The sequence below is a fragment of the Camelus ferus genome, chromosome 21 (genome assembly GCF_009834535.1).
Source record: "Camelus ferus isolate YT-003-E chromosome 21, BCGSAC_Cfer_1.0, whole genome shotgun sequence".
Classification (NCBI taxonomy): Eukaryota; Metazoa; Chordata; class Mammalia; order Artiodactyla; family Camelidae; genus Camelus; species Camelus ferus.
In genome coordinates, this window is record NC_045716.1 from 12,372,406 (window position 1) to 12,398,309 (window position 25,904).

General features: G+C 46.1%; 2 protein-coding genes across 4 annotated transcripts in view; one reads left to right on the forward strand and one right to left on the reverse strand.

Moving 5' to 3' along the window:
• The window catches only part of NME7 (NME/NM23 family member 7), a 171,996-nt gene extending 171,270 nt beyond the window's left edge, over positions 1-726 (forward strand). For all 3 annotated transcript variants that reach the window (XM_014556069.2, XM_032463786.1, XM_006173248.3), the window contains one exon: positions 439-726. In XM_014556069.2, the coding sequence (XP_014411555.1) occupies positions 439-467 (29 nt within the window). In that variant the 3' untranslated portion in view covers positions 468-726. The remainder of the gene's footprint in view (positions 1-438) is intronic.
• ATP1B1 (ATPase Na+/K+ transporting subunit beta 1) lies at positions 536-25,075 on the reverse strand. Its single transcript, XM_006173246.3, has 6 exons — positions 24,466-25,075; positions 19,889-20,017; positions 7,983-8,138; positions 5,651-5,835; positions 2,993-3,073; positions 536-2,012 (listed from the first exon to the last, which is right to left on the reverse strand). Exons 1-6 carry the CDS (start codon positions 24,560-24,562, stop codon positions 1,749-1,751), a joined length of 912 nt encoding a protein of 303 aa, XP_006173308.1. The 5' UTR covers positions 24,563-25,075; the 3' UTR covers positions 536-1,748.
• Between the last annotated feature and the right edge of the window lie 829 nt (positions 25,076-25,904).

Below are 25,904 nucleotides of genomic sequence, written 5' to 3' on the forward strand. Positions count from 1 at the left end.
AGTTTTGTCTTTCACACGAAGGCTGGTTTTTGAATATATGGCTAAATAAGGACTTGGGCCCGAACGAGGAACCAAAAAGCAAGGTATAAACCTTCTTAATTTACTGAACCTCAAACCTAACCTCATAGGAGGGTTTTTGGTAACTGAACTACTAACAACTTTGACTTGGTTTTTTTTTTAATAGCCTTATCTAGAGTGAAGCACTAGCAGGAACCAAAATTTGATATTTTCTAAACTGAGTGTCACGGCAAAATATTTCTAAACTTGACCTTTAAAACTTCAGCGAAGGCGTCTCTGTCTCTGATGAGCCTGTCTCTTTGGGGAGGGCTGTGCACCCTGGTGTCCCGTGTCCGGGGTCCTGACGAGCGCTTGGCCTCGGTTGGGTGGAAGAGGCCGAGCTCCCACATGAACTAATGCAACCCCATGTGTGTCTTCCAGGTTCAGTATTTCTTCAAGATCTTGGATAACTAGCAGTACAGAAATTAAGGAAGTCACAGGTTGGGGCGTTTAGACGAGAGTGAATCACGCACATGAGGAGTGTTCATTCTTTTATTGTCCATTGTTTTAACCTGACTGAATACAAGACCAACAAGAGCACTGTACTCCTGGCAATTATGACAGATGTTAGAACACGGGTTTTTGCACTGTAGACGACATTTAACACCGGTCTATGGGGTACTGCATTGCTTTTTATAAAGTCCAAAATAAAGATTTATTTTCAAACAAGTGACTTTGGTTTTTATTTCATACATTACACTTTTTCTTGCAGAAAAAAATAAAATTGTACAACTGCATAAATATAAAATTCTTCCACCATGAAAATGGTTAAAACATTCATAAAGACACAGCACCAGCATGTGATGCCTCCAGAGAAAGGAAAAAGAAAAAAGTAAAAGGAAAGTGAAAGAAAATGTACAAAGCGAGTAAGCTCACCCTATCACTAGGCAGAGTGACGGGCGTGCCAGATCTCAGACACAGCTTCAGGACGTACTGGAGGACGGGGAAGAGACGTCAAGACAGCATTCAGTACAAAGCACAACACAACCCATCACCTTTTTCGTGTTTTTCTGTAGGGTGACTTAAAATTTAAAGGGCAGTTCCCCCATGACAGCCCACCCCTCCCCACCCCACCCCCCCAGCCCAGACCCAGGAAAAAATAAAAATAAAAATAAAGACCTAACACCACAGGAAAAGACTATGGAGTGTGTTTAAAACGCTCATTTGATGGGCCATTATCTTTGAAAGAGCCAAACCCAAAAAGAAGGAAAAAAAAAAAAAGTACCATGCCAGTTTTATTCCCATTGAATATTTACACCTTGGACAGCAAACCTTGCTCACATAAAGTAGAAAAAAGATACGATAAAACATGGCTTGAAAAATGACCAGAGTGCGCACCTGTCGTGCTGTACACTAAATGAAACACACACGGCAGCAATACTTAGGGGCCGGAAACACTGCTCACTACAAGTCAGTCATGGAATCATAATTTACAGTAAAAATGGGCACGTCCCAAGGCTCAATTTTTATTTTTCTTTTTGTCATTTACAGTAGAATAAATATTTTGTTGCTATTGCTACACTTTAAATTTACATTCTAACCTATTAAATGCAGAAAGCTAGTGTAAAGCATATAGATTAAGTGTAGGTCCCATACGTATGACAGTTTGTTCAAGACTAGTAGGTTTTTGTTTTTGTTATCTTTTTTTAAACTTTTTTTCAATGGCTAGTGGGAAAGATCTGTGCTTGTGATCAGCTCTTAACTTCAATTTTTACATCAAAGCGTCCCTGGAAACGGTCCTTCTCACTGTACCCAATGTTCTCCCCGTACGCCTTACACTCTATGCGGACTTCCGTGTCCATGGTGAGGTTGGTGAACTGCACGGCCAGCAGGGGCTGCAGGTACCTGGGCTGCAGGAGCTTCCCGTAGTAGGGGTAATACTGCAGGGGAAAGCCGGGGTAGCCGCCCAGTCCGAAATACTCCACGGTTCCGATCTTCTCCTTATCTTCGTCTCGCTGGAAACCAGAGAGGATTTGAGATTTTAGCGGCTCACATCCTGGCTCCCTATTGGGGTTCCCATACAAATACGACTCGCAGCCCCACAGCGGAGTGTGCACACCACTGCTGGAGGACACGGGCCACCCTGACAGGCCTGGCTCACATCCTGCTCGGAAGGAGGTGCACATTCACCACCGAGGGACGAGCGTTCTGCATCCAACACGAGAGGAAATGATGCATACGCCTCTAATCCACAGCCGCCTTGAGAAACGATCATTAAAGGAGGCTCTTCTCATCATACAAATGGGAAACAGTAGCAAAGGCCAACTAAGCATTTCCTCAAGCCAACACAGCCTCCTAGAAATAGGCCCACCACTGAAAATCAGAAACTCTTCCGTTTCGGCCTGGTGGGTGATATTTTCAATGACACTATCTCCAAACATTGAACTATTTTGCCTTTTTATTTCCTTGTGTCCATTTCCTTTCCTGGTGCCCAGAGAAAACAGGACTATTTCGGGATTCCCCTTTTTTTATTTTGCTCTCCCTAAACCATCAGGTACCTGTTTTTAGATTTAAAGGGAACATACGTAGGCTGATGGTTACTGTAATCTTTCAGCGTTTTTTTTTTTCTTAAAGAAAAGCCAAAACCACAATTTTTAATGGGAAATTGTCAATTAAAAAAAAAAATGTTGGCTTTGAATTTTTTACACACCATGTGGGCCAGAGAAGCACTTGTGTGGGGCAGTTCACCCTTCAGTCCTAGAAACCCATATACCAAATGATTAAATGCAGCTAGTTCCAGATTTTTCCAGTGGAAAAATCAACAAATGGTCTTATTCTTGTCACATCTTCCTGTACCCAGTAGAGCTACAACTCAACCGACTGATTCCTGGAAGCAGTGTTTTCTTATTTCCCACATTGAAATCTTACCTCTGACTTAAACTCATTCATCCTCCCCTCCTCTCCTGCCCCACTCGCCCTCTCAAGGTCTCCTTACCCTGCCAGTGCACTGAACAGGCAGAACATACGGGCTGTACTTCATCACTGGGTACGTGTCCAAGGATTCATTCTTGGGAGGCTAAAAATAAAACCCACGTTGGTCAGTAAGTTTGTAAATTCTGAAAAAAATAAAACTAGCTTATAGCACCAGCAAGCACACACTGGTCACAGGAAGTCAACTGAAATCGTAAGACACTTGAGGACAGCAGAACGCACGAGCCCCCTGACCAATCCACGAAAGGGCATGTTCTGATTTTCTTGAAATAAAAACAAGTGTCCACGTTTCACGACCACTACGCTTGAGCAGTGATGCAGCCTAGCACTAAAAGGAGCTTCCAGTGGTGACTCATTACAAGCCTCATTCAAGGACACTGAAAAACAAGAGCCAACTCAGAAATAATGCTCCTCCTTTGCTAAGATTATAATAATTAGACTGGAAAAGTTGGTTGACATTTCTGTTTTTATAAAATTTGGGTTTTCCTCCTGAGCCATGAATAAATAATGCCATCCTTTCTCCCTCAAGTAAGCTTTTCTTTCACTCTTTTTTTTTTTTTTTTTTAAATCTCCAGTGGAGGCACTGCCATTTAAGTTCCAGTTTTGTTAGGAAAGACCAGTATGTAAAACAGATAAAAGTGGCCTGGCCCTAAAGGAAGGGGTCTTGTGAAGGGGTGAGTCCATTAAAGGGACCCAGAGTAAACTTTGAAAATTACTGCTGTAGTGAAATACCCAGAACCTGCCTTCCTACATCCCTAGTTCAAATCCACCTCAAAAAAAAGTGTGATGGACACCTACTCCTGGAAGACAGCCCCTGACTTACTCACTCCAGCATAGAATGTGAGTCCTGACATGAGACGTAACATGCGCATAGTCTAATCGAGGTCAGATAGAATGGGCAATTCTCTGTACCAGTAAGGAACTAATATTTTTGGTGGTACTCTTGTTTTGGAATATAAGAAAATGATTATCTAGATTTGACTCTCTTGAAGCTTTCTGCCAGCAATAGATTTATCTTTAAAAATATGAAGAGAAAATGCTTATTGATAAAGGAGTTGCCAGAATCTGTCTTCAGAGGGTGAGGAAATGGGCACATCAAGGGAGATGCTGGGGTACCACCATCTGTGACAAAAATAATTCTGACAACAAAAGAGTTGGGGATTTGGGGTAGGGTGGCAAATCAGAATATAGCAATGGATAACCAAGGGGAGTTCAAAGAAAAAAGGATTGAGAAGAAAGAATAGCTGAATTCATTACTTTAACAGAATATCTTTATAGATATAGAAAGAAAAGTGAGTCACAATAGACTAGATGGACTGCCTCTGTGGCGGACAAAAATTACTCAATGTCTATGAAAAGGAATAATGAAAAGTGAGGGGTTCAGAGAACAAGGATCAGGCTTAGCCTTCCCTTGGAGACACCACACCAATTCCTTTTGCTGGTTTATAGCTGGTTTATCTTGATGAAGAGTTTCCTAGCCGTATGAATATCAACTCTTAAGTGTGACATAATGGTTTCACCATTTTTCTTCCATTATATCCTAGCCTAAGTGGAAAGAAGATTAAAATTCTGTTGAGAGGTGCATTCATTTCTGTAGGAGATCCATCAAGACAGCCAGGCAAGCATCCATCCACCCACTCATCCATCTTTGCCTCTGGTGGCAGTAAAGGAGTTCTAACACATCCTTCAGTTAACGCTAATAAAACTTTTCATCTCTACACTGATTTTTCTCTTGAAAATATTATTTACAGGTGACAAGCATTGTGGAAATAAACTGACTGCATATAATCAAAAATTAATGAACAAAAGAGTCAAATTCCAGAAATGAAGGAAGTTCGTTCATTTTAACTGTGTATCCTGCACTCAATTCCTATCAGAACTATAAGCTACACTCTTAATGGCAATGCTCACATGAGCAATTAGTGGAAACCTTCTGGAAGAATCCATGCTTAAGGGGAGAGGACGGCATTATTTATTCATGATCTGGGGGAGAGAATGAAATAAGTGGTTTTATAAAAGCAGAGATAACACCAATACACGTCTCCTTCCTTTAAAGAGTTACTATCATCTCACCAAATGCTGAGCAAAGGCAATTTGCCATTTTTTGGTGATTTCAAGTAATATTTGCCCATTATAAGTTGCAATAATAGCAAAAGCCAACAGCATGGTTATCAAAGTTCTGCCTAGACCGTATGCAACTTTTAATCTGACAATGAAAACTTCATTCAGGAAAAAAAGCACCGTTTTTTCAGACTACCAGAGAATTTTTTTTTTAGTACTCTGGTTCTAAGCGTACCAAAACTAGAATATGACTGTACATGCAGGTAGCTTTTAAATTTAAAGATACCTCTTTTCTATTTTTACTTTTAAAAACTTTACATTGTAGAATAATGTTAAAGAAGTATGAAGAACAGGGTCACAGAACTTCAGAATTTGGCTTTGTCACTTAGAATTTCTCTAACTTAAGGAGATGAGATTAATAACCTGACTCTAAGAATTTCAAGGTGGCTGCAGAAGTCTGCAGTGTTACTCTAGTGATCGGCTTCAACACTGTCACTGAGTATCCTTTCAAAGTCCCTTACAGTCTCTTCTCATACCAATGAAGTGCTACATCCAACCGTGAACGGCTCATCCACATGCCAGGCTCTGCAAGGGGACTTGCCTTAGGTTTGAAGCCCAGAACTCGGTTGAGCTTTATGATGACGCATGGTTTGCCGTCTTTGTAGCCATAAGTTTCATCATTTAGTCCAGAGCAATTGCCCAACCACTCAAGCTTGAACCTGCAGACTTTGCGCTCTCCTCGCTCGTTGTTAAATTCTCCTCGCTCTTTGAGCTCGCTGGGCACACCTGAAAAGGCAAACGCCATTTTCACCTCGTACCCACACGTCCCCGAGCACCACTGAGAAGCACCCCTTCTTCCTTGTCATGATGACCTACTCTAAGTCAGGGCTAACTCTGCCCTTAATGTATCATCTGAAGGAAGAGAAGATATCCGGCCTTGGGGGAGGATACAGCACAGTGGTAGAGTGCCTGCTTAGCATGCATGAGGTCCCAGGTTCAATCCCCAGTGCCTCCTCTAAAAATAAATAAATAAACCTAATTACCTCCTCCCTCCTCCAAAAAGAAAAGAAAAGAAAAGAAAAAAAGCTTAAAAGAAATATTTCCGGGGGTGGGTAGAGTGCATGCTTAGCATGAACGAGGTCCTGGCTTCAATCCCCAGTACCTACATTTAAAAAAAGGGGGCGGGGGAGAAGGATTTCCAGCAAGTCATCTCTCATCTCTTCACTGACATTAAAAAAGGATTCTACCAAAAGCTAGTACATGACCCCACACCAAAGCTTCCTAGTGCCTGACAAGCCAATACTTCCCTTCCTTTAAATAATGGATGACTCGGCTATTTAGAAGACTGAAAGGAAATTGGATCTTGCTTCATGAGTGGCATCATTTACACAGGTCAACACAGCGCAGCTCAATAACAGGGACGTTATAATTAGAACACAGATTAAAAGGAGTGCCAATAATTTTCAGAACTGGAAGTTTCTCGGTCAGGATTTCTTGGAGCTATGCCCCTAATGAACATGTTCAACAGTAAAATGGGAAGAAGAATTTTTTTTTTCTATTCAACCACCATTCAAGGTTTCAGAAAAAAGTTTTTATTTCAGTTTTTGCCTTTCAACACTGAGTTTTAGAAGCATTTGTTCAAGCTGAGTAATTTTATTGCTACTTTGATTTCAAAGCCAGAGAAAAGATAAATGAAAATAGATTCAAAGTTAAAACAAAGCATCCTGCAGGAAATTGATGCAAATACCATAAATTATACATTTTTTAAGTTCACAAGTTAATGATTTTCCCTTCAAATGGTAAAGTGCCTCACTTCAGTCCATCTCCTGAGAAGTGAATTCACCCTAATTACCTGTCATATGCGCCTTTTAATTGCTACAAAGTAAGATGAAAAACTCACGTAAATTCTAATGAGAAACATTTAGTGAAAACGTTTCTTTTAAATTATTAGATCTTTTCAAAATGACTTAAAATGGCAATTCACCCTACATTACACAACAGGCTGCCATTTTAAGAGCTGGAGTTAAACTGAATCAGAACAACTGTTATCACCCAGTAACTTGGAGCAAGCAGTCTTGTTTTGGTAGGTCTGACAAGGCTGGGAAGTTCAGTCTCCAGGTAGCAAGAGGGAGGATGTGTGCTCCTGTCAACGGCTTCATGCAATTAAGAGCCGTTTTTCACATTCATGGGTCATTTCCTTACCCAAATGCTCAGCTGCCTAAGACATAGTTCATTATCCATCCCAGCCAGGTCTCTAAAACATACCCTGACCAGAAACCCTCCACAAGGGAGGAGCAATCAAGAAACAATTGTGCAGCGTGGTTCAGGGTCCTGGTTCCTCCTCAAAGAATACAGATAACCAGATCTTTGAGTTCTTCTGCAGGAACGAAGGCTCCCACCCAGGTGGAGGATGGTGACTTCAGATTGAGCACAAAATTCCTGGAACACCACCCTGATACCTCACCACCAGCCAATCAGAAGAAAGCCACACACCCAGTAGCCCTCAACCCAAATTCTGCATATAAAAATGTTTCCCCAAAAATCACTGGGGTTTTTTCCCAGCATGAGCCACCCATTCTCCTTGCTTGGCCCAGCAATAAACCTTTCTTTCTCTGCTCCAAACTCTGACTTCCAGTTTGTTCAGCCTCACTGTGTGTCACTGTGCACAGGAACTTTTGTTTGGTAACACGGAAGTCTTCAAAAAATAAGACACCTTTCAAATGCAGATAACAGTAATACTTGAGGCTACATTGTTTGTTTCATTGTATCCAAGCCGAACCCATAAAGTCTTCCTGCTTCACAACAGAAGTATCCTCTTAATATGGCCAGAGTTCAATCTTTTAATTATTCCAGGAGCAACTTTCAATCATTAAATAACAAATAAAGACAGGAAATAAGAATTAACCACAGACACCCAAAGTATGTCTACTTACTGCCACAGTCTTCAAAAATCATATCATCCTTCTGGGCTGAATCTTTGTACTTCTCCAGGAACCTAACTATGTTCAGCACGTATGCCTCATAGCTCTTGGGATCATTAGGACGAAAGGCAATTTCAGTCTTTTGGATCTGAGGAATCTGCGTTAATCCTAGACCAGGAAGAAAGTGAGAAAAACACAAAAAAATCATTAGTGGGAAGGCAGTCAACCAAGACACCTCAAAAGCAGATTCTCCACGTAGAAAACAGATTTTGCTAATCGGCAGCTGGCTAAAAAGAATGGGTTAAGTGCTTATCGCTCTTATGACATCCCTTCTCTGGCACTGAGGTTAAGTACCTATGTGCCCGTGACTCTGTCTTAATATCATAATAGCATGCAATTTCCCCAGCAACATTTCATGATCAGCATTATCTCTGTTTTATGAATGAAAACACTTCTTGCACAGAAAGGTTAAGCACCTGGCCCAAGGTCACAGAGGAAGCAGTGGAGCCAGAATGCCAACCCCAGCATGCTGTACTCCAAAGCCTGTTACCATACTAGCCCTCCCTTGTGCCCAAGTCCAAAAACAGTGCGTTGTTAGCCAGCATCTCGTGCAGGTGGCCCGCCCTTCCCTGACTGAACACAGAGGTCCTCTTCCATACTCCTTTAATCACTTAACTTACAACCACTACACACTCTCAGGCTCAAGACTCCTCAGTAGAGACCTTCATTTGGATCTCTGGACCTAAACTGGAGGAATACAGAATTTAGGTGCAGTTACCACTCCTGCTTTCCATTCTGAAATGAAATGGTTATTCTGAGCAAGTCACGTGCCAGCCAGGGTAAAATTCAAAATATATGTACCTTGGATTTAACTAACTTTTTAGATCTTTTAACTTCCAAAAGCCTCTGCCATTCACAAGACTTCCTAAACAGATACTCGAACAGCAAGCACTACCCCGGGGCGATGGGTGGAGAGTCAATCACATGGCATTCTATTCTAGGGCTGCCAAATAAAATGCAAGACGCTTGGTTAAATCTGAATTCCAGATATACCATGAATAATTTTGGTTACCGTGTAGTATCTGGGACATAAATACATAAAAAAATTATTCACGGTGTATCTGAAGTTCAAATTTAACTGGGCATCCTGTATTTTTGTTTGCTAATCTGGCAACCCTATCAGAACCCCCACTCCCAGACCCGCCCTCTTTGACTTGGGCACAGAAGATACCTTCAGGGTACCTACATCACTCTCACCTTGGGGCTTGTTAAACACATAATAAAGATGATAGATATGTGCAAACATAAACAAAGTAAAATACACATGCAGCCTCCCGGGCTCCACTCAGACCTGCCCAATCACCATCTCTAAGGGTGGGACTTGAGAATCTGCTTCACAGGCCTGAAAAGATCCTTAAGCACCCATGGTTGGAGAACTGCTGCTTTAGAGAATTAGAACCCGAGCCTGGCAATCGCCATGCAGGTCTGAAGTCAGTGACCTCGTTAAAGTGGAAGTGATGACTCGAAGGTAGTCACACTTTGGCAACACCCTTTGTGAGGCTTGAGAACAGGCTTCAGCAGGGGCGGGGCTAAATGGCCGTTACTCTTTCTCATCATTAAGGATGGCTTTAAGCTTCAAAAGCAGTGAAATAATGAGGGGAGCCCAGCTCAGCAGGCTGAATGGGCACGTTCTTCCATGCCTGCAGTTCCCTAGAGGGATGGAAAGCAAGGAGATGAAGATGAGGAACGCAAGGGTCTGGAGCCGGGCACAGGGGGACCAAGACAAACTACTCTACAAGTGACATTAAGAAAAAGGATGACGCAGAATCAGAGAAATTCAGGTGGAAATGCTGTCACCAGAGATGCAAATGAGTCAAAGGGGAAGTGGCTGAAAAAAAAAATCTTCAGTTAAAGAGAAACAAAGGTTACTGCAATTAAAACATTCCTTTAAGATGCTCGCAGCCATACAAAATTGTATGACTTATGCACTTTAAATAGACCCTGAAAAATACTAAGTCAGAAAATCGGCATTGTGACCACTTATGGTACAAAGAGGCCGCATGATAAAGATGACAGACACACGCAAACATAAATAAAGCAAAATAAACAGAGGTGAGACGTGTCCACTGGGATTTCGTGCTTGAAGTAGAATGGTCAAGGGGGCTCCCCCCCCCCCACTGAAATGCAGAATGCCTGGGGTGGTGGGGGTCTTTGCCCTGGTTTGAGTTGTAAACAGGACTTTTAAGTCAAGGTGACTTGTCTGGCCCTGGGCTAAGTACAGAGGCAGGCCCACAGCAGGAGGTGTGACAGAACCCAGCACGATGGGATGTTCTCCTAGAATAATCCTGGAGTCGGGAGAGAAAGGAGCCTCCAGGAACAGTGGCCGCTGGGAGAGCAAGCACGTGGGGCAGCCAGAGAACTCAGGCAAATGCCTTTGTATTTGTCAGGCAGGAGGTCTGCTCGGAACCTATTTCAGGTACTCTGGGTGCTGGGGTACTGGCGGGGGGCACAGAAATGGACTAAGGGAAGATCTAAGGGCTTCCAGGCTTGGAAAAGAGAAGGCAGGAGAGTGGTGGACAGATGAAGGGGGAAGACGAAGTCAGAAACCAAGGAGGGGTCTCGCCTCATCTTCAGGAAGGCAGAAGGTGGGGGAAGAATTGGCCAGCTGACCACGGGGACATCAGCATGACAAGTTAACAGTCTTGTCAGTCATGATCCATCTGCAGAGCAGGTGACATGGCAAAAAGCAACACACTAACCAAACGTCAGTGAGCCTGGTGTGAGGTTCGGAGGATCTCACCCAGCACGTTAAAAAGAGGAAAGCAACCCTATTGAGAGAAGACATGATAGGACCTAGACTGCAAGGTGAGGGTCACACAGGCCGATGTCCCCTCGGGCCTGGCTTCAGCCCGTCTGCCTCTCACTTTCTGGCTGCTTCTGCATCCTCTCTTCCAGTGGCTGCTCAGGGTTCCACCTCCTGGATGTGCGTGTGAGAATGAGTGATGTATATCTCAGAGTTCCCAGAAAAAAAGGAGAGTGAAAAGAGGAAGAGAGGGATTCTGCAGAGTGCTTTTCATTCCCTCCCAATGCCAAGTGCAGGGTCGCCACTATTAAAGAGACCGGGTGACATGTGTGAAACCCCAAAGCATTAGCTCCTCTCACTCAGTGCTTGGGGCTCTTTACTAACAAAAGGTACTGCTAGTGAGTGAATTCCTCAGGAGCCTAAGAGCTACGGTCAAAACTAAATTCATGCTTACCCAGAGGCTTGCACCAGTGATTCTCTTTAGCACCTCTGTTTTGATCATCTAAGATCTGATTAATGGAAATATACGTATTGTTTGTTATTACACGCACAGTGGCACCACTGGCCCAGAAAAGAGTTATAGACAACTGGTCTTGTGTCCACCAATGCCCAGCCCAACGGCCTTCCGGAAGTACGGCTCATGATCTAAGCCCTGCTGAGTCTGTATGTTACCATGTGAGTGAAATGGAGAGCGAACACGCTTGGAGAATCTTGCCTGTGTTCTGTACTGAGAAGCATTAGGAACTGGTGAAACTGAGCATGCGAAGAGCTGAATGGACAGTTAAGCATTGGGTCTTATGCCTCCTGTGAGTTGCCCAGCTGGGTTAGACCTTGGGCCAAAGTGTGTGCCCCGTCCTTTCCATTTTAAGTGATACACAGTCTTGGAGGAGGGAACCCAGGCGTCACAGCTCAACCCAGGAGGCTCAGCCACATCTGTCTCTCTCTCTCTTCCCTAGGCTAAAGTTTCCCTCTGGAGTCTCTCTGAAGGGTCCTGGAAGGTGTAACTAATATAAGGCTCAGAGACTGTCCTTTTAAGATACTCAACTTCTCATCTAAAGGTTGCTTCCAGAAAAGCATAAATGGTTTGGGTTGAGGTCATGCATTCAGCTCCTCTCTCTAAACCCTCCCCTACGGAGCACACAGGTACATGCACAAACATCCAGAGCGCCTCCCCTCCTCCTGCCCCCAGCCCTGCATCACATGTAGCCAGCCTCCCTGGTACACACTTTCGTTCTCCTTCCCCACATCTCTGGAAGGTCCCGCACTCCCTCACCCACTACGTCTGCCTCCTCTCTCTTCTTCATCTGGAGCCTGCCTGCAGGCCTGAGAATTTCCCTTCCTGAAAGCTCTCAGAGATCAGTGCCCTGGACTGTTCTGTTCTGGATAATCTTAATTAATTAGGAGCATCCTCTGATGAGATCTTCTCTAAACCATTAGGAAAATTCCTCTTCTCCAAAGTGATTTCTCTTAAGCAATTAGATCCTTACAAGAGGCAATGAGGACCCTTGACCTGATATCTAAATCCTTTAAACCCTTTACTTTACATTATCAGACTAATGGAAAGAAGGGATAGAAAGGAATAGGATTGGATTTGGCAACTTCTTTATTATCTTGAGTCCACAGACAAATTCCTCAGCTCTGACTCTCTCCAAGGACGATACAAATCTCACCTTGGTGTTCACACTGGATCAAATGCTTTCAGCTGCCCTCTCCACATACTGCCCACTCCTTCGGGTTGTACGTTGGAGCCCTGGACAAGGATGAGCTTTGTTTGCAGTGGTAACTCCCAGAGGCCAAAGATAGCAGAACACCCAATCACTGGCTTGTGGTTTCAAATTATATTCCAGGAAACAGATCTAACCTTTTGCCTCTCCAAAGTCTTCCGAACTTGAGCTGACACTAACCACGCTGAGCTCTGCCCAGCTCTGACCATTTACCTTAAATTACATATTGATTATTATTTAATAAAGCCACCTGAAAGGGTTGAAATCAGAATTTAGATATGTGAAATTTTACTACTGGTTTTTAATGAGTCTGTCAACTTTACATAAGATTTGAAGTTAAAAAAATTTTTTTATTTTAAATCCTTTTGGTTTTGCACTTGCTTTTTAGATTTACACTGGCCTCTGCTTGGTTCCCTATCTCTTGAGAAACAAATAAGGAAAACAATCTCTGGCTTTAGTAGGTGCTTAGGGCAGACAGGGGCAGTGACAAGAGAAAGAGAAGGGAAAAAGAAAGGCTCTTCACTAGGAAGGAAGTATTTTGTTTTCAATTAGGTTTATAATGTAGCAAGTTTGTGATTTCTCCACCTATTTGTCTCTATGTACATTTAGACACATACATATATGTACACATCCCTACACACACAAAGTTTCCCCTTTTAAGTGCCACTAAGATATCTATGAGTTTTGGTTGTTGTTTCCAGTTTTTATTTTACCTCTGCAGGGCCAGTATCAGTTTACCTAACAAATGGCAGGGAGGGCACAGGAAAAAAGGTGTGCTGTGCTTTCTGGAAATCTGTGCCTCACCTCTGCCTCAGGGGACCTGGGATCCGCTGCTGAAGCCACCCTCCCTGCCTCTGGGCAGGGTCACATCTACAGTCTCCCCAACCCCCCTGAGGAGCTGCTTCCTTTGAAAAGCCTCGGAAAGATGAGCCAGCGGAACTTCTCTAGAGCGAGCCTGCCTAGATGTTCAACAACCCTCGGCAGGGCGGAAATCTTCCCTCCTGTCTAAGCTAAATGCTACGCGCCCTGGTTGAAGGCCCTTCTCCATCTGTAGAATTACCCTTTATCATCAGACTTTTTTCCCTTCAGGTGCACAGAGAGAGAATTACTTGGTTCAGGGGCTCTATTTTAGAAGTGCAAAGAATTTCATAGGGACATATCTTTGCACATGATTGTGCTTGTCCCCAATAAAATAAAAGATAACCATTTTTACAATGGGAAAAACAGTCGAATCCTACTATTTGACATAAAGGATTGGGTATGGCTCAGCAGTAGAGCACATGCTTACTACACACAAGGTCCTGGGTTCCATCCCTAATATCTCCATTAAAAAAAAAAAAGGCATCAATTATGCTTTTCTGTTCAAGGTCAAACTGAAGAACAAGCAGACACAGTGTATTTGACTTTAGGTAAAAAATTTGCCAAGTGACCAATATCCTAAAATAAGAGATCATATTCTCTGTGGTATCAGATGATGCTATTCATGTGAGTATGTGGGAAAAGAGATGTCTGGTTGGAAGCCACTAGGTGATCCCTCCCTGGTCCCCTCCACCTGCCCAACTTCTCTCTAGCCTTGTCTGTGTCAGGCAGCCCTCAGGTCCTGAGATTCCTAGACTGAGTGCACTGAACAAGCACAGACATCAAGTCCAACCCCATCGTGTTTTCCCACAGAAATGGAGGCAGAAATGGACGCTGGGAGGCTGGCGCTCTTCCCACAAACATCTTCCACAGCGGAGCCCTTCCCTCAAGTGAGCAGGCAGCAAAGCTCTCCATGAAGCTTCAGAGATTCATTAGTCATTTTTCCCACCATCCCTCCATGAAATTTGTTACCTGGTCCTATTTAGCAGGGTCTCTGCTCTGCTCACTCATCTAAAATGAGCACATGACATTTCTCAGATATCAGTAGGCTTCCTGCACACCCAAGCTGACTTACTGGTTGTACCCTTGTCTTTAGAGACGGAGAAAGAGCAGCCTGGGTAGGTGAGTTGTGGAAGCCAAACAGTGAGGTCCACTGGGGAAAGGAATTTGGAGTTTGCCGCCCTCAGCCCTTTACTGAACCATGAGGCTGGGCAGTACCTTCTGGAAGTCCTAAGGCCATCAAGGCCAGCTTATTTGCTGCCTCAAATTCTGGGAGTAGGTTGGCAGGACGCAGCTGAGGGAGGGAGGAGAGATGGACAGGGACGAGCAGCAGGTGGGCCTGGGCGGCACTGCACATTTACTGTGTCAGCTCACAGATCAATGGAATCTAACAAAATAGCAGAGAGACACCTTACTGGCACTTCAAGGTTACAATTCCTCCAAAGTGTAAGGAAGCCAAATGTGTACAATTCCATCTCCGAAATGTAAATAAAAGAGACTAATATGAGTGATGTAGTATAAAAAAAAAAAGCAATTCTTATCAAAGCCTATAAATATGAAAAGGAATACACATACGTATAACAGAATCACTAGGCTGTACACCAGAATTTAACACGGCATTGTACACTGATGATAATTCAACTGAAAAAAAAAAAAAAAAGAGTGACTCCTAAGGTAAACTGTGGACTCTGGGTGGTTATGAGGAGTCAGTAATACACAGGTTCATTCTTGGTAAAAACTGTCCCCCTCTGGTGAGTGACACTGATAACGGGGGAGGCTGGTGGGAGCAGGAGCGGAGGGTCTATGGGAAATCTATGGACCACTCTCAGTTTTGTTGTAAACCTGTACCTGTTCTAAACAATGAAGTCTTAAAAAATAAATTATCACCTATGTATCTCTGTTAAAAAAAAAAGAAGCAATTCTGAGACTGATGTAATGACTTCTCAGGAATTGTATTTAATCACACTGAGACTTAAATTCCAACACCTTGTACCTTAATGGGTTTTAAGATAAGAGACTTCTCTCTTGGAATCAAGATGAAATGGAGTCTCCTGGGGGCGCCAGTGTGGTCTGCTGGTCTTCGCCCACCCTCTTCTCCCTCCTCTCAATGCTGGTTACCATCTCACTGGATATAGGACCCTTTTAAAATGAATTCTTCCTGCACTGAGCCATCTTTACTTCAAAGCAAAGCAAAGCAAAAAACCCGCCCACGACCCGAAGAGGAGGAAGAGCAAGAGTGTACACGTACACCTGTTTACCAGGAGCAGGGCAGCTGGGACTCTCCCCTGGACCCCTGATTGACACCAATGACCTTCATCTCATCCCACCGTGGCTCCGTGGGTGTGAGGTCAGATGGGGCAGCACAGATGGAAGAGGAGACTTTTCTGTTAAACATAGGACACGCAGAGAGAAGTGCAGGGTCACACCGGGGCCGGTGAGTGTGAGTGTGTGTGGGAGCGTGCACGCCCGTGTGCCTCCTGCCTTCTCCAGATCCACCACCAGGAGCAGGGTAAAAAGAGATGCCCGTGACCGCCGCTGAGGACCTTCCTAAAAGGGTCCCCCAGGGACGAACGCTGGGCAGGGGCTGAGCCAACAAATGTGGGCATTTTAAAAGGAGAGATTACAGAACCAACACAAGGTCACTTAAATGCACTTAAACATTTTTCTTAAACATGTTTCCTAATCCAACTTCTAAACACTTTTCACGGAAAGCTAAGATTCTATTACCTTCATGATAATGTAAGTGTACAAGGCATCCCTGGTGTATCAGCCAAAGCTCACAGCCTGAAATACTGAACTCAGTATCCAAAAAGGGAAAAAAACAAAACAAAAAAAACTCCAAACTACTGCTTCCAGTGAAAGGGCAGGGCTATAAAAATAGAGGTGGCAGTTAATAACCTTACCTAATGTCACTAGGTTTGCTATTATTAAGTACTATTCACTTTACATGTATTTATTACCTCATTTAATCCTCACAGAGTATTACTCCCATTTTATAGATGGGAACACTGAGGCTTAGTGAGGTTAAGTACTGTGTGTAATGGTGGGACCGTGTCCAACTCAACACCCCCTGCTTGTGCATCTCCGGTCAACATTTTTGGGAACTGTGTGTCATGGCCTCAGGGGCTGCTTTCATACTTAGGTTAGGCCACGTGAAACTGCCAAGAAACAACCATTTTTGGTCCACAAAAATAGCAATTTAATATGTTTCCACATACTATCTCAGTAGTCCTGGCCTTCCAGGCTGAGGAGGCAGATCTGTTCCAACATCCCACGGCAGCAGGACTGTAAGGAATGCCATGTGCACTGATGGCCAGCACTGCTCAGGGCCAGGAACTCTACCTGTTGTCCATCTGTCCTCACATTTTACTTGTTCGATGATTTCGTCCTTTTTCTGAGGCTCCTGTGGTTGGCCCAGCTGCTTACCCAGTGTCACAGACATATAGACCCAAATGTCCTGCACAATTGCCACTCCTTAATTTGGCCCCATTCACATGTGTTATTTAGAAGAGACCTGATCCAGTGTGAAAAGGGTGGTCAAAACCCAGTCAGTCAGAACCTGGGTTCGTGACTCAAGTTCAGTTAATGACAGCACTGATATGTCTTTACACCTTTAAATGACGGACCAGCTCTTTCACATTCACTAGGATCATCTGACTTAAATGTACAGTTTCCCTCTCTAACTGCCACGAAAATAGAGGTTTAGAGATATTAAGCTGAAGCCAAAAATTGCCAGGGTATTCTTCCATACACTCATTTGGTTTGTGGAAATTGAAGTTCATTTATTTTTTTGTTTGCTTTTTTTTGGAGGGGGGGTTGTAATTAGGTTTCTTTATTTATTTTTAATAGAGGTACTGGGGATTAAACCCAGGACCTCGTGTCTGATAAGCACGCACTCTACCACTGAGTTACACCCTTCCCCTAAAAATACAAATTCTTGAGATCTGCTCTGAAAGACACCAGGAGGAGGGGCCGGTTCAGGTCCCTGAGAGCACTCAGGGAGGGTCCACGGGCTGCCTTTCTTGGCAGCAAGTGCTCTGCTGACCTGGCGTTCCTGCTCAGAGGCCACTATCATTTTCAGATGAATGTCAGGTCCCTGGGAAAGGCGAGGGCAAAAGGGAACTTGGCCTCAACTCTCCTGGCAAGGTGATCGGGGAGGGGACGAGGAAAAGGAGAGACGGAGAAATGACAAAGAACCCTGGGCACAGGACAGGGAAGATGGAGGACTGTGGAAGGAAGCACTTTTCCTGTGACTCAGACCAAAGGACAGGAATGCATATTTCTAAGATGAGCCACCAGCATTCCTCTGGAGAAGTGACGGTTGGTTAGGTCAGTCCAACTGCTGTGAGGACACTAAATATAGGTACTAAGAATGTGTCTTTTAGGAAGGGGCTGGAAGGAAGGGGAGGCTGGGGGGCAGGGAGAGACGGTGTTGGAAGGACTGAGCAACTCAGACAGGAGATTTTATAGGCAAGGTCATTTGCAAGTCCTTCCTTTAAAAGTCCAGCACTTTGGCTACTTCTTTTGTTTTGTTTTGTTTGAATTTTTTTTTTCAGTTGAAGCGTAATCAGTTTACAATGTTGTGTCAATTTCTGGTGTACAGCATAATAGTTCACTCATACATGTACATACATATATTCCTTTGCCTGATCTGTTTCATTATAGGTAACTGGTCTGTTTCATTACAGGTTACCACAAGATAATATTGTTCCCTGGGTTATACAGTAGGACCTTGTTGTCTTGGCTATTTCTTTCTGAAAGTGAAATTTCCCTTTCTGCAAATAACATGAAGAAAATTTTTAATTTTAACTGACTCCCCAAAGTTTATAGACTCAAGAACCATTTTTTAAATCTGAGAAATGAAAGAAAATGCTTGACTTTGGGGTTACCTTTGACTTTGAGTAAAAGAAATACTAGAAAATGTTATCATGATTGAAAAATAGCTTTTAAGTGGCCAAAAAAAAAAAATGTTCCACACATATTTAAATTACGACTACTAATACTACTGTAAAAATCCTAGCAGGAGTGAATGTGAAAAGACACACCATGCTTACTGTCACAAACGCCAGTGTCCAACATGTTTATTTAAGATCCTACGTTTCTCTGTGCACACCAGAATTCCTGCTTCAACCTTTCTACAGACTCCCCCGACCCCGCCTCTTTCGGGAAATAGCTGCTGGAAACTGTGGATTATTAAGCAGGTTTCAATCATTTTCTATACTTACATGTTTTCTTTTTTTTCACTTCCAAAATCCCCTAGACCTAAATTTACCTAGAAATATTTAGGGTTTTTTCTTATAGCAGAGGACTATTGAACTTGGGGCTAAAGACCAGTGTTTTCCACCCCCAGATTCAGGAGAATTTCTTTTGAGAGTCTTTCTTGTACCCAAGGAGGAGGAGGTGAACACAACAAGTCTGTGACCAGCCGCCACACTCGATCAAGGCCGCTCAGGACCATGAAGACAGCCTCGAGATTGTCACCTCAGTACAGCTGCTACTAAACTGTTGCCCAGGGAAAGTGGAGAGGGGGACGCGTCATTGCCACCCCCGGCGGCAGCCCCAAGGTCACTGATAATGTGAGAACCCAGAAGTTATGCAACATCTCCTCTCTCGAGGTCCTCCTGACAATGACTTTTAGAAGAGCAGGGCAGTACAATCACCAACGGAACAATCATGCTGAGGTGGCTCTGCTGTCCTGTCCTGTCCTGTCAGCTTCAGGCATGATGGCAGTGGCCCTTCCTGGGGTTTAGGGACCAGCGTGGACAGGCACGCCCATGGTGCCCGTCACTCAACAGTGACTGCACACAAATCACCTCAGGGCACTTTGCATCTGTCTAGGATGCCCTCTTTGTTGCCCCCCATTTTCAGAGATAGAGGAGGCAGTTAATTGACCTGTAAAGTGGGCCCAGGAGGCCAGTAAATAAGCCTGTTCAACAAACAGGTATAAATATTAAGTAGTGAAAACAGAGAGTGCCTTTGTTCAAAGTCAAGTTGCCCGCTGACAGCAGGTGGGAGAATGGACCCCTGAAGTCACCTCTCCTCTCCCTGGGAGTAGGTGGCCACTTCAGAGCGTCTCATCATCCCTAAAAATAAGTCAACCTTTAAAAACAGGAGCCAACGTGGTTTTTTAAAGGGTGTATCTGAGTCATAGTCCCTCCGAGAAAGTGAAAGATGTGTGTGAGAGCTGGAAAGGCCCCCAAATGATCCCACTGATCCACCCATGGGGTGTTAGAGATGAAAGAAGGCGGCCCTCCCTGGTTGGGAGTCACAGAGCTGGTGGCAGCCTGGGTGGAGGACCAGGGCTCTTCCCCCTCCCCGCAGAGCTGTGAAAAGACGATGTCTGCAACCCCCGGGAGCTTTGCCTGCAATGCGGGAAGGAGATCTGCCTGCAACAGAACGAAGTTCCTAGTTTTCCTTTCTAGGCTGGGCTGAAGACCACATGACAGGCAATTTTCAGAAGAATGTTTTTGCAATTGAAAAAGTGACACCCCTCTTAGCTATGGAAGAACCGAACTAATTCACGTTCATTTTACCTGGTGGGGCCACTCGGTCCTGATACGTGGGCTTAAATTCACTGATGGTGAGCAGCATCACTTGGATGGTTCCGATGAAGATGCCAGCGAGGCAGCCATAAAATATTACGTAGAAGAGAAGGATCTTAACTGCAAGGAAAACAGACAAACAAAAAGGCTATGATGCAGTCACGTGCTCAGGATGCAAGGCTAACCGTCACAGAGATGAACGGCCTTTCTGAGATGAATGGCCTTTCTTCCTGGCTTCCCCTCCACCCTGGGTCTTCAGAGCTTCCTTTTCCAACACCGATCAAGACACTGAACCTCACTCCCACACTGCGGGGTAAAAACAGAGGGTTGGGCAGAGAGCCCTCCGTTCTAGTGTGTGTCTGTTGAAGGGGTGGTTAAGGGTAGGAGGACTATCCAGCCAGAAATAAGATTCTTTATAGGAAATAACTTTATTCCCTACATTAAAAAAAGAGTCATGAAGATCACCAATAAAATCTGGGGCTGTGTTTCGTGCTTATGCAATGCCTTTCAAATATGACATCATACTCCCTTCGAGACGTGTGTTTTCTCTGCTGACTTATCCCTTGACATTTCAGTGCCACAATCCAGGGTCTGCTGCTTCTAACGCTCAAATGCCTGTGAGTTTTTATGCTGAGACACAGCAATGAATGCTGAGAAACCCAGTGACATCTTCCTGACCAAGCACATTGTCTCTTCTTTCAGGGGGAATCAAAAATCAAACAAGGAGGCCGGGGGAGAAGGAATTGCTATAGTAAAAATGGCCAGCAAGTTTTCATTCCATCTCTGACTGGACCCAGAATAAGGACTGACTTGATAAACTTCATTGTCTTTTCCCCATATTATCAGGATGACAGAATGGAGGCTGGAATAGCAGCAAAAGCCAAAAAAACCAAGAAAATAAACTGCGAAGCCCATAGACTGGAATGAGGCTATCAGTTACTGGTTTACAGGGATTACCTCCCCGATTAGCCGCATAGTAACAGGCTGTACTAGGCATCGCCCGGCAGCCGATGCCAGCCAAACAACTCCATGTGAATGCAGCAGGGGGAACAGAGAGCCGTCAGGTTATCAAGTCTTCTGAAACATGACTGCACAAAGGAGCCTTAGGTTACTTCTGAAAATGTTCAGATCTCTTGCATTAAATGCTGGGGTCCTTGGGGACAAGCAACAGAACAAGTATTATTGAAAAGAAATGTGTGTGTGTGTGTGTACGTGCGCACTCGCGCCCCCTGGGAGGGATGTTGGGAGGGAGTGGGTGCACTGTGGCTGGAATCAGCCAGATTGCCCTCTCCACACATTTAAAAGCTCAACTTTTCTATCAGCAAATAAGTGGTTGGGGGAAATCACACTCGGGAGTTGTTAAAACAGGCAAAACACATATAAAACCACATCAAAATGCTTAATTATAATCCTTTCTCTTTCTCTCCTCTATCCAAAAAAAAAAAAAAAAAGAACAAGGGAAAGGGCAAAGACACAAGCCAAGATGAAGAAAAATGAAAAGATGGTCTAATCCAGAACCCCAGCTGCCCGACACAATCAGTGCCTCCCCGCAGGGCAAGGGTTAAGTGCTGCATTCTGTATCCAGGCAGCAGTAGGCAAATGGCAAGGCTGTGACGTCAAGAGATCTGGAAAAATTTTCCAGTGAACGCTCCTAAGAGGTGCAAGAGTTGGTATAACACAGTCAGAGAGAGAACTGCTGGATCCTTTTTTTTGTTGTCGCCCCCACCTCATCTTGGCGCCGCTGGCCTAACCGCAGCTGGCCCCTCTAGCACGGAAGCATTTTTATACTCATTCTGCGGACTCCAGATAGCTGATTCTAACAACATGAGAAGGGCCATGATCGAGGCCACAATTTAAAACACAAACATAATTATGGACAAACAAGTCATTTTGTAAGCACACTGATTACATCTGAGAAGACACAGCCTTTCCAATCTGCCTGACACTATACCCAAAGGAAAGGGAAGGATTTTTCTCCTTTGCTCTGCTATGGTACTTAGCACAATCTCCCCAGCGAGTGTGATGAGGTCATTTGGTTGGAGTCGGTTGTGCAGGTGTGGTGGGGCCCCCACAGCAGTCTCGGGAAGAAAAGCGGGACATACTGTGCCAACAGGCTGGGGTGGCACAGAGGGTAAGCTTTAGAGATTTTCTTTTTTTTTTTTTTCCTTTTAAGCAATGTCTCCTCCTTTAAAAAAAAAAAAAATACAAGTACCATAGAGCTTTTCCAGTTAGGGAAAAAAAGAGCACCCTTCAAAGGGTCACAGGCAAAAGGGAAAATGGCACCTGAGCCCAGAGGTAAACATCAAAACCTATGGGCGCCTGCATTAACTTCATGAAAAGCTGGAAGGCACTGAGTGACCTGCATGATGCGCTTTCTCCAGCAGGTGACAGGCGAGGCTCCTGCGTCCATCTTGGTGAAAATCTACCTACAGGCAGAACTGAACCAAGGGCAACCTGCCCTGGTCCCAAGGGCATCCGTGTTGGGCCCAGTGCTGGCAAGGTGGCCTTTCTCCACAGGAGACAGCCACCACTGCCACTTTCTCCGCTTACGAGAGCTTCTGTCATTTCTTACTTTGCCAGAAAGGAGCAGGCGTATTAGCGCAAAATAAAACCTGGGTTTTTAGCCCAGCACCTGCACCCTGGGAAATGGAAGGAAAGATGAGACAGGAGCCCCAGTCCTGGTGTCTGCATTCATTAATCAGTGTATTGACACCCTGGTGTATGTGGTATCAAGACATGGATATTCTCTCTCCTCTATCATTTGGAGGTGCTGCCTTATTAAACACCAGCTTACAGAACAAGTTGTTCCATACTGCCTTGCCCTCTAAAGCAAATACTATTTTGGAATTGGAATGAGGAAAGAAATATATTTTATGAGGAGGAAAAATACTAGAGGGCAAATATTACAATATGCCTGGAGTCAACGACATGACATTGAGGCTGGGGTCAGTCAGATCACCAGGGCAGAAACCTCCAGTGAATCCGGGAGAAAGGGGCCCATTCCGCAGTGCACCCCCCAGGCCTCACTCAAGTTACCAGGAGTAGCTAGGAGATGGCAGGGAGCTGTTCACCCTCCACACCGAAGGTTCTTCAGATTTTCCCTTCCACATTAAGGAAACACAGAGAGTTATCTTTAATGCATGAGAAACTATGGCAATAATCCCATTGAAGAACGGAGTCTTCCCAAGATAAAAAAAAAAATATAAAATATAAGCTAAAAACCATCTCTTTAAAGACCTAGATTTAACATGGCTTAGGAATACCTATGCTGGGAAGCACAGGGCTGTGATGAGGTTTCACCTTGACTAACCTTGAAGAGTGATGCATTATTAACCCTTTACTTTTCAATCAAGAGAAACCCACTACAAGGCTGCATTTTTTTTTTTCCTGACAAAAATCACATATTCCAGCCAAGCTTCCATTTCAAAATGTCAGCCAAGCACTATTTCCCTGACTCATTCTCATGCCGATGCTCACAGATCCTCCCAATCAGGAACACCGCATCAGCACCTACCAGGGCTCCCTTAGTGGCTGCAGTGGTGGTGCTAGTGGTGCTAGTGGTGTCGATGATGATGATGGTGATGATGATATTAGGGAAGGAGGAGGGGGCAGTGATGCAGGAGGGGGGAGTTCCCCCTCTCTCTCTCCCGCAATCACGACTCTATAGATTTGCCTACAACTCCGCCCTTCAAAATGACCTTTAAAAAAAATGTCACCCTTCACGTGTAGAGGTGGAAGACAAGTAAGGAATCTAATTTTCAATAGGGGGAAAAAAAGTCTACCCAGCCAAGCAACAGCTGTCCCAAAATCTCATAAAATGACCTGCTTCTGCCTTTGTGCCATTTGTTTCTTACACCAACCCTTCACCCTAATCAACCCAAGCTACTGATTCTGCAGTCTCTCTCTAGACACTGAAAACAGCTAGACTTTGCCATGATTCGGGGCCAAGGCTCAGAAACGGAGTCCTGCCATGGAGCTTCCTGGGCCATTTCTGGGCTATGACGACTCCAGGGGAGGTCACCGGGGGAAACTCTGGGCATCGCTACGAAATGCTGCAGTGTGGATGGATTCTGCCACCCACCCCTCTGCCGCCTCCTCCTTTTGAGGTACACATTTAGACTCGAAGAATGGTGCCGTAATACACAACCTCGCCTGCATTCGATCCGATTACCCTCGTGTGGTTCTCTCATGGCCTCAAATCTCATTTTTTAGGACTTGGGACATGACTATCGGGACAGACATAATGTAGTCTCCCAGAGCCTGACCATCCCCAGGACGGAAGGGCTCAAGCGACGCTCAGATAGACTGCAAATCACTAAAACCGCTAAAATATACATAACCCTCTGCCCGGCGTGCTCCCGCCCCCAGCCCGCGCCTATCCGGGGTCTCCGCATTCCTCAGAGGATGACAAGCCCAGACCGGCGCGATCCCAGCAGCGCTCAGCAGCCGATGCCCCGCCGCCCTCGGCAGCGCGCAGCGAGCCGCGCGGTCCGCAGAGCCTGCGCAGGGGATGCGCCTATCCAGAGAGACAAGGCGCCGGGGGCGAGAGCTGCGGGCCCCGTACTTACACCAACTGCCACCGGTTCTGCCCAAAAACTCCTTCTTCTCCGAGTTCCAGATGAATTTCTTCCAGCTGCCCTCCTCCTTGGCTTTTCCGCGGGCCATAGTGGCGGGTCAGCAGCCGCCGCGGGGACTGAGGGTGGGGGACTGCGGCGTGCGCCCTCGCGTCCTCTCCGGCTGCCGGTCGGCGTCCCCGGCCTGGCTCTCCGCAGGCTGCACCCGCCGCTGCCGCTGCGGCTCTCAGAGTGCCAGACGCGCGGTGGAGAAGCAGAGTCAGGAGCGGGAGGAGGGGGAGGCGGCGGCGGCGGCGGGGGCTGAGGGAGGAGGGAGGGACCGCGCAGGCTGGGCGGCTCCGAGCCCCGCACCTATTGGTGGGCGCACGGCCGCTCACGGGCTCTCTTTGGTCTGCCACGCGCTCCTCTTGCCCTTGGGGGTTCGGGGGCTCCGCGAACCCGCAGCTGCCACTGCCGCTGCCGCCGGGGACGCGTGCTCGGCCCCCGCCTCCTGTGACCTCTGCAGAGACGGGCAGGGGGCAGGAGAAAGTCAGAGGGAAGGACGGACAAACGGACTGCGGACCCAGGACCCAGGTGCCCGCCACGAGCCGAGAAATTGGCTGCGGGCGCACGCCCTACCTTTACTATATACCGCGCCGTGGCGGGCCGGCGCCCCGCCCACTAGCGGCCCGGCAGGCCAATCGCCGGCGCGGAGGGGGCGGGGCCTAGGACCCGAAGGGGCGGGCGCGGGGCCGGCACAAAGGAGCCGCGGCGGCGGCGTGAGGGGCGGGCTGGAGAGCGGGGCCACGGAGAGGGGCGGAGGGGACTGCGAGTGGTGCTCGGGCAGCCCCGCGCAGCCCCCTTCTAGTTCCTGGCTGGGCACCAACCCGCCCTTTCCGAAGTGAGATGCGTTACACCTGCGTCGCCTGGCGCCCGGCAGACGCTCGGGGGACCCCGGCTGGGCTGGTCCCGATCCATCCTCCCGCCTGCTTGCTCGCACCCGTGCACTCCTGGCCTCCCTCCGCTCCAGGTCCCCACCTCCTAGGCCCTAGCTGGGTGGGGGAAGGTCACTCCGGGACGCCTGAGAGTCAAGGACTCTGCCCAGCTCCGCCCCGCCTCTCCGCTCCTGCACCTGCCGCCCCCTCCGCGCTGCTCACCACTGCGGTTGCAGTTCCGGCCCGTCCCTCTCCTTCCAGGCCAGCCCAGCCGGCAGTCCCGGCTCCTGATTGCCGGGCTGTACTCCTTGTGGGCGGCCTGAACCACCTCAAGCAGGACAATTGCCAAACCCACCCAGGGCGGCAGCCCGGATCCGGGGTTCGGAAGGGGTAGGAGGATGTGGGAGGCCGACCAGCCAGACCCCAGTGAATCGTTCCCTTCGGAAACCGCCTGCCTGGCGGCTCACACCGGTCTAAACCCAGGCGACAGTGTCTGCACGTGACTCAGCCACCTAGGAC